The sequence below is a fragment of the Limanda limanda genome, chromosome 6 (assembly GCF_963576545.1).
Source record: "Limanda limanda chromosome 6, fLimLim1.1, whole genome shotgun sequence".
In the NCBI taxonomy this organism is placed as follows: domain Eukaryota; kingdom Metazoa; phylum Chordata; class Actinopteri; order Pleuronectiformes; family Pleuronectidae; genus Limanda; species Limanda limanda.
In genome coordinates, this window is record NC_083641.1 from 1,929,953 (window position 1) to 1,944,103 (window position 14,151).

Below are 14,151 nucleotides of genomic sequence, written 5' to 3' on the forward strand. Positions count from 1 at the left end.
TCTTGCCCAAGGACACTTTGGCATGCAGATGGTTCAGACTGGGGATCGAACCACCGTCCTTCAGGTTGGAGGACGACCACTCTACCCCTCAGCCACAGCCGCCCAATCCACTCCATCATAAACAAATTATTTGTTTGGTTATGGTAGGCCATATTAAATTATTTTGTCAAATCCCGTCTCCCTCAGATAATGGAGCACACTCCCTATTCCAATGGTTAACACTTTTTCCAGCCTCAGTTCTCCCACTCCATGCTTTGCAATTTCCCTCTTTAGCTTTCCTTGTTCTCTAACATACTTATTGCAGTGACACATTACATGCTCCACTGACCTCCTCTATTTGGTAGTAATGGCATAATCCGGTTGGATGTGTGTTTTTAAGTGCAGTGAATTATTGAGTCTAGTGTGTCTTATTCTCCGCCTTGTCCAGATGTTCTGCGCTTTTTGCTGTCCTCACTGTGCTCACTTCCTTCTGTCCTGCATAAAGGTCTCTGACTGTGTGAGCTACATCACAGCAATGCTGCCATCCTTTAATAATGTCTCCTTGGATTATTCTTTGTGCTTCAGATATAGGAAGTGAAATGTCCATGACTTCTTCATGGTTTTTAGTGCTTGCTCGCCTCAAGTTTACCTTTTACCAATGTGCAAGGAAGGAAGAAAGAAAGACAGAGAGAAAGACAGACAGAAAGAAAGACAGACAGAAAGAAGGAAAGAAAGAAAGAAGGAATTGAAGAAATACAGAAAGAAAGCATGAAAAAAGTAAGAAAGAAAGACAGACAGACAGACAGACAGACAGACAGACAGACAGACAGACAGACAGACAGACAGACAGACAGACAGACAGACAGACAGACAGACAGACAGACAGACAGAAAGAAAGAAAGAAAGAAAGTAAAAAGTAGGAAAGTAAAAAGTAGGAAAGTAAAAAGTAGGAAAGAAAAAGAGAAAGACAGAAAGACAGAAAGAACGAATTTCTCCTGAATAGTTTGAACCGGCACGGCTGGGCGCCTTGATTGACGCCCAGCTCCAGATGGGAGGGTGGATCCTGGAGAAGGTCCCGCCTCACGGTGCCTGAGCGCAGACTTGTCTTGGATATAAAATGAAGGAACTTGGTGACAGCGGGCGCAGTGTGTAGCTGGAGTTCACCAAGTGAACTCACAGGCTGCAGGCAGACCAATGCTTTAACAGCGCGCAGAAACACATCGCTGTTTGCTCTGAAGTCAGCCAGTAGATCCGGGGGCCGGGCACACACACACGCAGCCATGGCGGGGGACGGCACCGACCAGCGGGCGCTGCAGTATGAACAAACCCTGGTGAGTTGGACCTGTTGTCTCTGAACTTTGTTCGCCGACCACACTGTGAGCTACGTGTTGTCCTCCTGCGGGGACAGGGAAGCCAGACTCCCCTGACAACTCCTGTCATTGAAAGCGCTGCCCGGCTGGCGGGCGAACTGCACAGACCTGCTACTGTAACGACACAATATAAATCAGTGGTCAAACAAATGTATTTCGTCTGAATAAACGCGTGTTGGGGCAGGACATGTGCGCCGAACGTGTCTTTCCTGTGTCACAGTGTGTGTCTGTGAACTGTGTGATTTTTGCTTGAGCGTGTGTGTGTGTGGAGACAAAGAGAGGTACAAGTTGTGTGTTTTTAAACGAAGTTCTCCTACTGTACAATCACGTGGAAGTGCTGATGCTTGTGGTGGTACAGGCAGCTGTGTGAGGCTTTAAGCGTCTGTAAGTACACAATGTGCCTTTTTGTGTGCTTTTCAGGCCGCAAAAGAAGTCAAGGACACACTTTGTGAACTGTCAAACACTTAGTATTGTTCTTTACTATGTTACAGCTAGTTTAGGACCATCGTCAGAACCTCTGGATTTGACTTACCTGTGACAGTCTGCTGTGTGGTTAGATCTGGTCCCAACTCTACTGTACATCATTAAGACCCCCTTCAATATATATTCTTCTAAACCGACATTAGAAAGATCTGCGGCATTCAATTAATATAATTATACATCTATTTATTAACCACATATTCACTTTATGAGCCGGTGGTTTGCCTTTACTGTACACCTGGTGTATGCGGTGAAGTGCTGCTTTGTGCTTAAAAGATAAGATCAGCCCCTTTATGATGTGTAAAAGACCAGTGGAATTATTATGCATATACACATTATGTGTATTTGGTTAATAAGCAAATTAAATCTTCCTTTACAGATTTATTTCAATGGGCTTTTTTTTGTAGAATTATGGCCATCAAGATCTATGGTTTGGCAAATAATCTGCCTGATGCTATGAATGAAATATCTTTTGCATGCAAGAGTAGGATGTCGTCACAGCAACAGTACAGCAGTCATTATACCAAGTGGGCTGTCATCCTGAAATGTACAGAAAATAGGGGTGAGGAACTTAGTGTGTGTGGGCGGCATACAACCACCACCATCCAACAATAGATCAATTCACTGCTGTTTTTCTGCGTGCATCATGGGAAAAGCCGCTGTTTACATGTACTGTACGTATGTATGTATGATGCCCTGCAACTTAGGGTTCGATCCTGCATGCAGGGCCCACTGAGTGAACAGTGATTGAATCTGAGTTTAGACATTAAAGTGACTGTATGCCTCCAGCTTTTATCTGAAGTTACTTTTAGCATAGATAACAAGGGGGCAGTTGTTGGGATCCAAAGATGTTTGCACCCAGTGTAGAAGGTAAATGATTGAGTGGATAGTCCGGTCTTAAGCCTGTTTTATACAGCAGGGGGCTCCCAAACATTTTCATGTCACATGCCCTCAAACAGACACTGATTAGGATCCATGGACAACACTTTAGTTTTGTCTTCGGGATCTCCATAAGGATTCATTAGTAATGTTAAGCAATGAATTATATAACACGGTAGATAAAAGTGTTCAGGGGAGAAACAAAAGTTGAGTTTCTCGTTGAGAATCAAACACAACTGATCATTTTGCTCCTCTTGAAGGACTCCCTGTGGTTCTTAGATCCCTCTTAGAGCAGCGTGGAGATCACATCATGCCCCTCAGAGCAATTAAGTGGGTTTGGACTATGTGTGTCTCCAGTTGAACTTTTCTGGACAAAACTTGTGTCAAGCCTTACGAATCTGCTGTTTGAAGAGATTTGTTTTATAGGCCAACTGAACCCATTCAGTGGCAGCAATGCTTTGAATCAAGAAGAGCCACAACTGTAACACTTCTTTGGGCCTCTGTTTCCTTTTGTTCAACAAAAATAAGTTTTTTTCTTCCGTGTGTGTGTGTGTGTGTGTGTGTGTGTGTGTGTGTGTGTGTGTGTGTGTGTGTGTGTGTGTGTGTGTGTGTGTGTGTGTGTGTGTGTGTGTGTGTGTGTGTGTGTGTGTGTGTGTGTGTGTGTGTGTGTGTGTGTGTGTGTGTGTGTGTGTCGCTGATTCAGCGCTGGACACTGTGTCACCCTCACAGGGTCTCGTGCTCGGCCCTCCCGCTCTCTAAGAGGAACATGCACGCAGCACTCTCTTGGAAAAAAAGAAATCCACACTTCCACACCTTCTTTTTCTGTAAATATGAAATCTCCCTGCTGTACTCGGATGATTGAGACTCGAACACAATAGTGAAAGCATCTAAACAAATTCAAATAAAAATAGCTACAGTGTGAGAATAACCTCTTTTTTAAACATAAATGCACTCTCTCTCTTCCCCCCTCATCTCCTCACCGTGGGTTGTAGTAACATGGTGTCTTTGTGTGATATTGGCAGTCAGGATGGTTGTGTGGGTTTGTTGTGGGCAGTGGATGCTCAAAGAGGCCACAGTGTAGTGTGGCTGTGAGAGGCTGAAAGGCTGCCTGTACAGAAATGTTGGTGAAGTTGCAAAATAAAACCATCCTTGACATAATGTGTGTTAACACGTTTAGAATATTGAAAGATGTTTTGGTGTATTGACAAAAGGTATATCAAATACAATTTATACATATGCAGTATATTTTATATGCTAAACTACAACATTCAGTATTAGCAAGAATGCTCACATGATATTAGTGTCATGTGAACATCTTATTACTGTGTCGGCAGGTTTTTCAAGATAAGAAATTGATAGAATGAATTGAAATTGAAACTAAAATGTGGGCTCTGACACAAGTAACCTATAGAACCCAGAACATCAGCAGCCAGCAGCTGTAATCAAAACTTAGTAACATATTAGTATTAACGATCAATGTCAGTGTCGCCAGTAACCATGAGTTAAATGGCACTGTAAAGACCTTGAAACACCCTACTCTATGTTTTTGACCATCACAAAATGCTCAACAAAAACAGTCAAAACAATCAGTTGTGTTACTTTGGTTGTTTGGAAGAAAAAATGGTACCCGTCAGCTTTTGTGAACCTCAGGAATGGATTAGTGATAGTCAAGAGTCCCTACTGAACAGGATATACCTTGTTTGACGTTTCACCGGGGTGGTGAACCCTTTTTCCTTTCAAAGGCTATTTAAAATTTTGTAAAATCCTAGGATAGAATAAATGATTGAACAAGTATCACAATAATTGCTTGAACACAATGACTGAAATAGCTTCTCTGTCAACGTGTCTGATGTCCAATGATAGTGATGATGATACTCACAGCTGGTCTAAGCCAAATCAGCTTGTTCAAACAAAACTGCTCATTTGGTAGGGCCATGCAGAACTTGCATAGACAGTAAAGCATCCCTCAAACTCGGCAGTGATCCTACACACAAAAAAGACAAGTTGGGTGGCTTTTGCTTTTCTTTCTTTGACTTTAACTGTTGTCATTTTTTCACATCATTAATGTGCTGCAATGGTTCCTTGATACAAACTTATACGTTTGAACCATTTTACCTTGTTTGGTTTGAGCAGCTCTGCAGTAGTAATAAGGATTCATTACAAATATAGATTTAAGCTTTTTTGCATTCACTTAATCACCACGAAAGTTACCAGCATAACATTGTATCTGTAATCGGAAAAAAATATCAAGACTGTAATTTTGTATCTCTGAGTTTATGTGTTTGTTTTCTTGACTTGTCTGAGATGACCCTGAGAGCAGTGGTGACCTTACTTGGGTTAAACAGTGTTTACAGTCTTTTGTTTGATCCACAACTCTTTGTCCAGATTTGTAATTATTAACCAGATAATCAATATGATCCCATATATTGGATCATAATGTCTTAAAGGAACATTGAACCAATTTTACAGATCAAGATAAATGTACGTGTTGTTGAGAGTACTACTATGAAAACTGGACTTGAATTTATTAAAAAATCATCAGGGTTATATCGGCTTGGACCTAAATATAACACATTTTAACGTTTGTTCTACAAACTCGAGGCAGAAGTTCAAAAGATGTAGTTTCTTTTCAAGCCAGGGAGGGGCTGACACACATTGTGTTTACAGTGCTGTTTTGATGGGGCCGCAACTAAGAGCTCATTACTGATTAATCTGCCAAGTGTTTTCTAGATGAATCATTTGCTCAACAAAATGTTATTGTGAAAAATGCCCATAACAAGTTGCAGGTGACTTATTCAGATCAGTTCTTTTGTTTGGTCAACATTCCAAAACCCAAAGCAATTGATTAAAACTACAAGAAAACAATATTTATGGTTGACAAGCTGGAAGTAGTGAATTCTTTATTTTGTATCTAAATAATATTGGGTTGATCAAATAATTAATTATTTACTATTTATTTTCAGCTATGGTAACTTAACCAATATTGGTGAATTAAAGGTTTATGGAAGAGGCAGCCAGAGAGCTCTAGATGCTCATTTTTTGTTACCGAGCTATCCATACGACCTGGGCCAACCTGATTAACATAAAATTGCAAACTGTAACACACAGGGTCTTCTGCGTGTCACACACACACAGGCACACCTTAATTACAATAAAAATTCTCCACATGCCGAAGTGTAAGCTATATTGAGACACAATCAAAGGAGTATCACACGTACTGAAGTACTACACCTTGCATAACAAACAATATGTCCTCTGCCAGAAAGTTTGAGAGGATTATGTCAAGTTCAACTGGGAGGGGCTATGCTGACTGTAACGCCCATTTCCCTAAAACAACTACCTACAGGACATACTTTTGTGTAGTTACAGGACTCAAACATGACAACATCCTTATTGCTAACTAGGGATGGGCATAATTAATCGACGATTGATTAATTGATCATAAAGAATTTCGTCGAGGACATTATTTTGTCTTCGACGAAATTCTGTTGCGTTCACTGCCAACACTGCGAAGCTATACATCTCCATGAGCGCATGAGTAGGAGGTCGGGATATCCGAGTTGCCTGAACGCAGCACAGTGATGACGTTAGCAGCTGTAGGAAGCAGCCCGGAGTTATACTCTACAAGCCCCGCTGGGGGACCGGCGGCTGGCTGCTGGGAGCTAGATGGATTTGACGGTTCTCGACGTCTCAGTCCGGTTGTTGTCATGTCATCAATCCCGGAACCTCACCCAGACCCGGGTCTCTCCGGGTTCCCTTCCCCGTAAACTGAGGGTCCGTGTGCGGACATTCAGCCGAGCTCCGCAGCTAGCCGCCGCAGCTAGCGGTGGCTAGCGTCCGGAGCCTCTTCGGACCCGGACAGGGCCGGGACTGGTGGAGGGGTTCCGGGAGTGAGGACGCGACAACAGCCGGAGTAGGAGGTCGAGGGCCGCGGAGTCCAGCTAGCTCTCAGCGGCTAGCTGCTCTCTCAGCGGGGCTGAAGTGTACAGCAGCGCAGATTTTCAAGTGTAACCATTGAACGATCCCGTTTAACTGCCACAAGAGTTGTTCATCTTGTAATAAAGACCTCAATGAGGAAACACGCTGTGTTTTTTCTATTTTCACTGCATTTTAACAGTCTATAAATAGTGAATTTTAACATAAAAATATTAATGATTAATCGAAAATTCGTCATTAACTCTCCCGACGATCGATTAAGACAATTTAATATGCCCATCCCTATTGCTAACCTACTTAGTTGGCTGAACATGTGACAAAGTGGTGGTGAATGCACAGCTTACAAGTACAGTAGGTCGCAGTTCGAGGTGTTATTCTGTCACTGCACCCTGCGCGTGTCATTAGCCCTGTGATGCAGCATTCCATCTTGGTTCATTGCATTTTATGTTCCTCCTCTTTATCACATCCCTGGTGGACGTAGGGATTGATTGTCTCGCCTTCCCTTTTTGTTTCATTGGTTGCCTTTGATGGCTTGTTATTGTTACTGCCAATGCAAAAGAATGTGTGCGTGTGTGTAAGGTAACTGGTCCACCTGGAGTCTCATAGCCAGATATCCCAGAGCTTGTGAAGGTGTGTGAACATTTTGTTCAGTGTGTAGAGGCTGTTCATAGAAGAGTCATATAAGGTCACAGGGGACCACGCTGCTTTTAATGTGTTAATAGTCGTATTCCGGTCTAACACCTTGCAGCTATGAAAACCTATAAATCCATGTTGTACATGCCAGAAGCAGAGTTACAGCTGTTTACATGCCAGACCTTTGCACTTAAACCTGTCTCTGTTGGTACTGACTATTTCATATGAAAAGAAGGTATAGTCAGTCAAATTTGTCTGCCAGCAGGACCTCTGGTTTATGAATGCAATAAGGAAGCGAAACTGTCTGCAAGAGAAACATGGGAATGTAATAAGTTGCTTGTGCATGCTTTTATGTGGGTGTGTGTATGTATTTGTATGTTGTGGCCATCTGTCTTGCTGTGATCCAGGGTAATTTGTAACCCTGTGTTATTCCCCTCGCCGTAGTAGTTGGGCTTTATGTAGCTGTGGGAATGTCTGTTTGATGTCTGCGCCCTTGCATCGAAAGTGGAAATTTCTCCTGACCTAAACTCCTCCATTTCACTATCACTTCATCATGCCTTGTGGGCAAAGTCTTCTTTTTTTTATTTTGCAAGACAGGTCAACAACTCCTTGACCCCTGGCTTAAGTGTGCGGTGAAAGGGGTATTTGCATAGCACTTGTTCAGAGCAAAGCTGTGAATAGGCTGGGTCTGGCTGCAGATAAGCATTAAGAGCCCCCATTGGTTTTTCTTTGTGTGTTACAAAAGATAAACCTTTACTTTTTTTTGCCATAAAAGTGAACTCTCTACCTCCCATTTACTTTCTGCACAAACAAATCTGTGATGGATTTCGTGAGTCGGGCTCGTGGTGTGAGATGGATCAAGCGCAAACATTTGCACAATGCCAAAAGAATTAGGAACTCCTAATGAGGAACTGTTTGTCATAACTGTGAATTTGTCAAACACTCCACAGTACGACAGAATCAATGTTGACTGTGTCTGTTTGCAAAGCTAAAGGTGGAGTGTGTTTGTTCAAAGATGCATTGATCAAGCAGGCTGAGTCGTGTTAATGATTAAAGACTGAGAGATGGAGAGAATGGGCTCGATGGGTCAATAGATTAACAGCTAAGTGAGAGTCAGCTGTTGAGGCGTGTCCCTTGATCAGTACCCTGCAATTATTTGTTCCTCCTCTTGTGTCCTTAACAAATATGTATTAGAGAATATATAGAAATCTTAGATCTAAGGCAAGTGGATCTTGGTTCAGTGATAACTCTCTGTAAGTGTCTATTAGATGAACACACACCAATGCCAGGTGAATACAGGTTTACAGCAGAGTAGAGAATTGGAAAAGCATGAAAAACACAAAGTACATTAAATATGTTGGTTCATCTCATTGTATCAAGCCATAATGAAGTCAGACAGGAAGTTTTTATCATAATGCAAAAGTCAACTTTACAAAAACTGTCAAACATAATTAACATCACTCAGCTCTTAAAATTAGAATATGTCACGTACCAAGTTTTATTGATCATTGTTTTATTCCTCACTGAAAATAATAATTAGATCAACAGAAAAATTATAGAAGTAAAGTATCTATCAAAAAAAAATTGTTCACGACTACACATCGACTGTTTGATGTTACGATGCATGAGTTTATTTTGTTATTAAGAGAGGGGAGATAAAGCTGAAATATTTGCAGAGCTTTGCGATCATTTCAGACCCAGGAGGACAGAGGAGAGGCCAGTATAAAGAGGACTCCTGGAAATACGGTTGAGAAATCCAGTCTAATCCTTGGGATTTTGCTGAACAAGCGGTCATTGTGTGACCCTGGCAGAGCTGAGATGTGACGGTGTAGTGAGACAAAGAGCCAAACAGGAGAGAAACGCAATGAGTAATGGTTTGTTCGACTGTAATAAAAGGTGATTACGTGTACATTTGTACATAATACTGGAAGATCAGATATCCATTCGTCAACCTTACTGTTATACTATTGTTTTAATTTTTTTAAATAAAAATATAACAATGACAACGCAGAAGAGAACTTTTTTTCAACAAACTTTTTTTTTTTTTTTTAATTGTGTCCATGCATCTCTATCAGTTTACCTTCATGTTGCCCACTGGTTTAATTACATTTTTCAATTTCTATGGGAAAGCGCAACATTTCGCATTTACTTTAGTTTTCTTGACATTTGCCATGATGCTTGGTAATGATGAGTGCAACTGCTGTATGTTTGTTTGGTTCACCCTAAAAGGTTGATTAATCCTGATATACAGCCCGAAGGGTTCATTATTATTGCAGCCAAAACTGCCATCATTTCTATAGTTCTCACTTGTTGTTTTATGACTCCGTGATGGCGGCAGCCAGTGGCTGGAGCATTGTGATTCGTGGTTGTCTGTCTGTACGTCCAATTCTTGTGAACACAGTATCTCAAGAACGTCTTGAAGGAATGTTTTCCAAATGTTCACTTGGACTCTAGGATGAATTTATTAGATGTTGGTGGTGGCCAAAGGTCAAGGTCACTCTCACCTTATAAAACGTTTTGCATTGTGTTATTTTATGAAAAATTTATGAGTTTATTAATTTATGAGAATCCTTTTAAATTTGGTCCATAAATTCACTTCACTAATACACGTATCTCAGATTAACTGATTGGATTGAGATGCTCAAAGGTCAAGGTTATGTTGGCCTATTTATGTTTTTTTTGCCTTTTTAAACATGATATGACTTCACTGGTCATATGAGCTAGGGAAAAATATGTAGTCTGATTTGCGGAGGCATAAAACCACAGTGCACATTTCTAGTTTATTTCTTATGTTCATTTACTGTCTCACGCCACAGATCAAACAGTTTTTTTTCTTTTTTTACTTAAGGCTAGAGGTTCCCCACCCCTGCTTTAAATCCTGGTTCAAAAGGAAACTGCTTTAAACTGATGAATAAATTCCCTGTTTTTTATATAAATGGAGAAAATGTTCACTCTTCCCACCCACATCAACAATTCAATCCTGACTTTTTATTTCATCATAACTCTTCTTGAAAAGCAAAGGGGTCTAATATGCAGCACCTTTTCCTTTTATATGAGCTACTCTGCGTTCTCACTTTCTCATATTTGCAATAAGCACACTGTTTGCCCTGGGTTATGTCTGTCAGGCAACTAACAGACTGTGCTATCACCTTGGTAGGATATAAAAATAAAAGTCCAGAAAGTTGTTGAGTTAGATGTATTCAATAATATTTTCAGCATTATTTTTTACAAGTACAATATTTATATGCAATGTCAAATATTGGCAATTACTAAGGGCAATGCTTTAATAAAAGAAGGTGTATAACCAACTTTCTTCATTTATATGCTAAAGATAGCATTCGTTGCACATTCACTTTTTTAAAGGTTGACTTATGAAACCAAAACTGCACCTTTGACCGTGAAACCGGTTGTCAATCTGCTCGCTGCTCATCTTCAATGAATCATTGTTTAATGTAATTGAATAGCAGTTTCCTCTTGTCACTGCCAGTTTAAGACGCACTATCTTTCGGTTGATTCAAACATGCCGACCGCCTGGACAAATACAGCTGGGTCACCTTAATGTGTTCCATGATAAAGCAGCAAAGTCAAAGTTGACAAATCAGGGGATGTTCACTATCAGTTGTGTGTGTGTGTGTCTGGCTTTTGAGATTTTCCATGTCTGGAGCTGCTTTTACCTAAAACACTTTTTTGATAAAGTGTGTCTTGTTTATATATCAACTGTGTGTCATGAGACAGATCCAGACATGGGATGTTTCAACTGATTAACCTTGGCTGTTAAAAAGGATCCATCTCTTTTCACCTTATCTGAATTCATGTGTCTGCAGTATGGTGTCGCTACGAAGAAAGCTGCTGGAGTGTCTCTGCCTAATTGTTTAAAAGTGTGTGTGTGTGTGTATTTGTGTTTGTGTTTTTTCTGCCTTTTAATAAGTGGAAAGCTCAGTAATCGATAACGGTGAGCCGCAGAGTGATGGCCAGTGCCAACTTAGCCAGAGGCTTTTCTATGCTTAATTGTATTACATCCTGATGTGTCATAACGTTATATGGTACCATAATCTTATGCATTTTCGATTTTGTGTTATGCCCTGTCATAAACAAACCAGAAATAGAGCTCAGTCTGAATACGTTTCAACTAGGGCTGTCAATAGATTAAAAAAAATTAACTAATTAATCTCACATTTTGGAATTCATTAATCTAGATTAATCGCGATTAAAAGTTTGTTTTTCTTCTAAAGACGAAATCTTATAAATTAATGAGTAATCACTTCAGACAGCCTGTATTTTACACAATGTTGTGTTTTCAAAGAGGCTCAGGCCTATAACACCTACCTATAAAGTGGCAGCCAGGTCGTTAAATATCATGTATGATAAATTGTGTACAAACATTTTTTTTAAAACCAGCTGAAAATGTTCCCAATGTCCTTGGAAACAATAAAACTGCTTCTTTCTTCATTGAAACATCCAGATTAGTAAAAGGTAAAAAAAAAGAGGTGTATTTGAGACACCATTGGTACTGTCATCTTTAACATTGAACAACACACACAACAGCATAACAAGTGGCCTTGGTAAACTGAACTGACATTCAAATCTGTCATGTTAAAGTGCAAAAAAACATGAAAATGAAAACAGGAAGATCTCTGCTACTTCAAAGGTCCCACCTTATGCCCATTTTATCACAGTTGATATGGTTCCTTGGGGTCTTAATGAAATGTCTGAAACATATTTTGGTCAAAATACCACAAGGATCATTTAAAACGCAACCCTTTTTACCCTGTCTAAAACAGCCCTCCTCAGATTGACCTGTTTTGAGTGCTGGAGACGAAGATACAATATTGCAACCATATCGTTTTAAACCAGAGTCAGGTGGGCCGAAGCCTGGCTGCTAGAGCCCCAGCTCCCCAGCGCAGACCCGCAGTGGGAGCTGGAGCAGTTAGCTCCAGCTCCCAATGCCCAAAGCCCACTGCCCACTGCCCATAGCTCCGGTTAGCAGCCCGGTTAGCTCCGCGCTAGCGCCGCGCAGACGAACATGAACACACACACACACACACACAGTTCGAGGAAGATAAAAAAGTGCACATGAGAGGACGGAAAGAGTGGAGTTGCCTGCATGGTACAAGTAGCTTCTCCAACTTCTCCAGTTTAGCCAGCTCCTGTGAAAGTGCTGACTGACGTGCAGTGGTCTCTGGTGAGGGAGACGCTGGCAGCTGGCTCGAGGAGCTGAATTTTCTTCCGCACACCGGAAGTAAACAAAGTTGCATTAACTGCGTTAAAATATTTTATCGCATTAATCTCGGGCACAATAATCTCATAGATTAACGCTTTAAGTTTGACAGCCCTAGTTTCAACTATTTTGAAAGTAAGGCATTTAATTCATAAAACATACAATGATATCTGCATGCTAACCCCTCCTTTAAATTAATTGGATTATTACTGCTTTAATTTTGGATTTCCTAAAATTTGATTGTACTAGAAGTGGTGGTCAACTGTCCATGAATAGTGATGAAGTGAATAGTCCAGTAATCGATAAGTAAATGGACAGAAAAACAAAATGTTGCCGTACTAACATTTACATCCCATTTCCAAAGCTGACGCTTTTTCACGAAGCGACTTACAATAAGTGCATTTCACCATGAGGGTACAAAACCAGAACAACTATTATCCTCTCTAGCAATTAAGTGTTCAACCATGAAAATAAGCAGAAATTAATATGGGCAGCCTTTAATCAGTTAAAAGGTGTGGGCAGTATGGATAATATTGTCTATCAAAATAGAGAATATTATCTTACAGGTATAATCTAATCTCGCATCCTGCTCATGACATCTAATAACTGTCTGTTGTGGTGCAGTAGTATCAAGTTGAGTTTTGGTCATGCAGAGGTTTGTCACAACAGAAAAGAGGATATGATGTGGAACTAGTCCCTCCATCCTCAGCTTACTTCGTCATCCACTGTTCAATATAGCTGCTGATATCATCGTCTTGTGGTCTGACAAGATGATTTCTCACTTCTGCTCATCGACATCGTAGCTGAACGCCTCAGTCATCAGCAGATGTTTGACTGTTGAGCGTCCACATTGATAAGTCACCAGCAGCCCTTTGTTCAAACTTGAACATCAGGTGGTCAGCGTGAGACACCATTATTTCTTGTTGTGTATTTGTCTGTCCGAAGAGAGCGCAGAGTTAAATTCGCCACAGCTGTATTTCAATGCGGCCATCATGAGGAATTGGTGTAACAACCAAGCTTTGCTGATGACACGCCTGTTCTAAAACCAAGCTTGAAAAACCACAATCCCGTGATAAAGGCTGATTCTGAAAGTTTCCACCTATCTTATTTTGCTTGGTGGTTTGGTGGAGACACAATGTTCTTAGCATATATAGTTAAGACCAATGTCAACATAATACATTTCCCTAAATTATTATTTGCAAGCAGTTTCAATGAAGTGGAACATTAAACAACACTTTGAACAACTTTGTTATGGCTCTGACATTAGTCAAACAAGTTATTGTGTTTGGAATTACACTCAACGAATGAGAAGTGCAGTGACATTAGTCATATGAATGAAAAATGGGGTGAATAAAAGAAAGCAAATACACTGTGTATTGCCAGTGTATTGTTTATCTGTTCCTCTGACTAATATTGTGTCAGTGTGTGTTTTAAGGCGAGTTCACACCAAAATGTCTGGTTCCAATCAGTGTCAGAATGATACATTGTTCCAATTTTTCCAAGTTAAATGTCAAGTGCGTAGGGAGCATGTCTGTGAGCATTTGGCAACTTGGTGACAGGATGTGCCTGGCGCATCTGAAAACGGCTAGATTGAGATGTACTGGGTGTGTTAGTGGTAGGGCTGGGCAAGTTAACTCGTTTCAATCGAGTTAACTC

General features: G+C 40.7%; 1 protein-coding gene across 1 annotated transcript in view; it reads left to right on the top strand.

Annotated features, from left to right (window-relative positions):
* The first annotated feature begins 1,250 nt into the window (after positions 1-1,250).
* clcn2c (chloride channel 2c) overlaps positions 1,251-14,151 on the top strand; it is a 148,307-nt gene continuing 135,406 nt past the window's right edge. Inside the window, exon 1 of the mRNA XM_061073190.1 lies at positions 1,251-1,310. Within this exon, the coding sequence (XP_060929173.1) occupies positions 1,260-1,310 (51 nt within the window). The 5' untranslated portion in view covers positions 1,251-1,259. The remainder of the gene's footprint in view (positions 1,311-14,151) is intronic.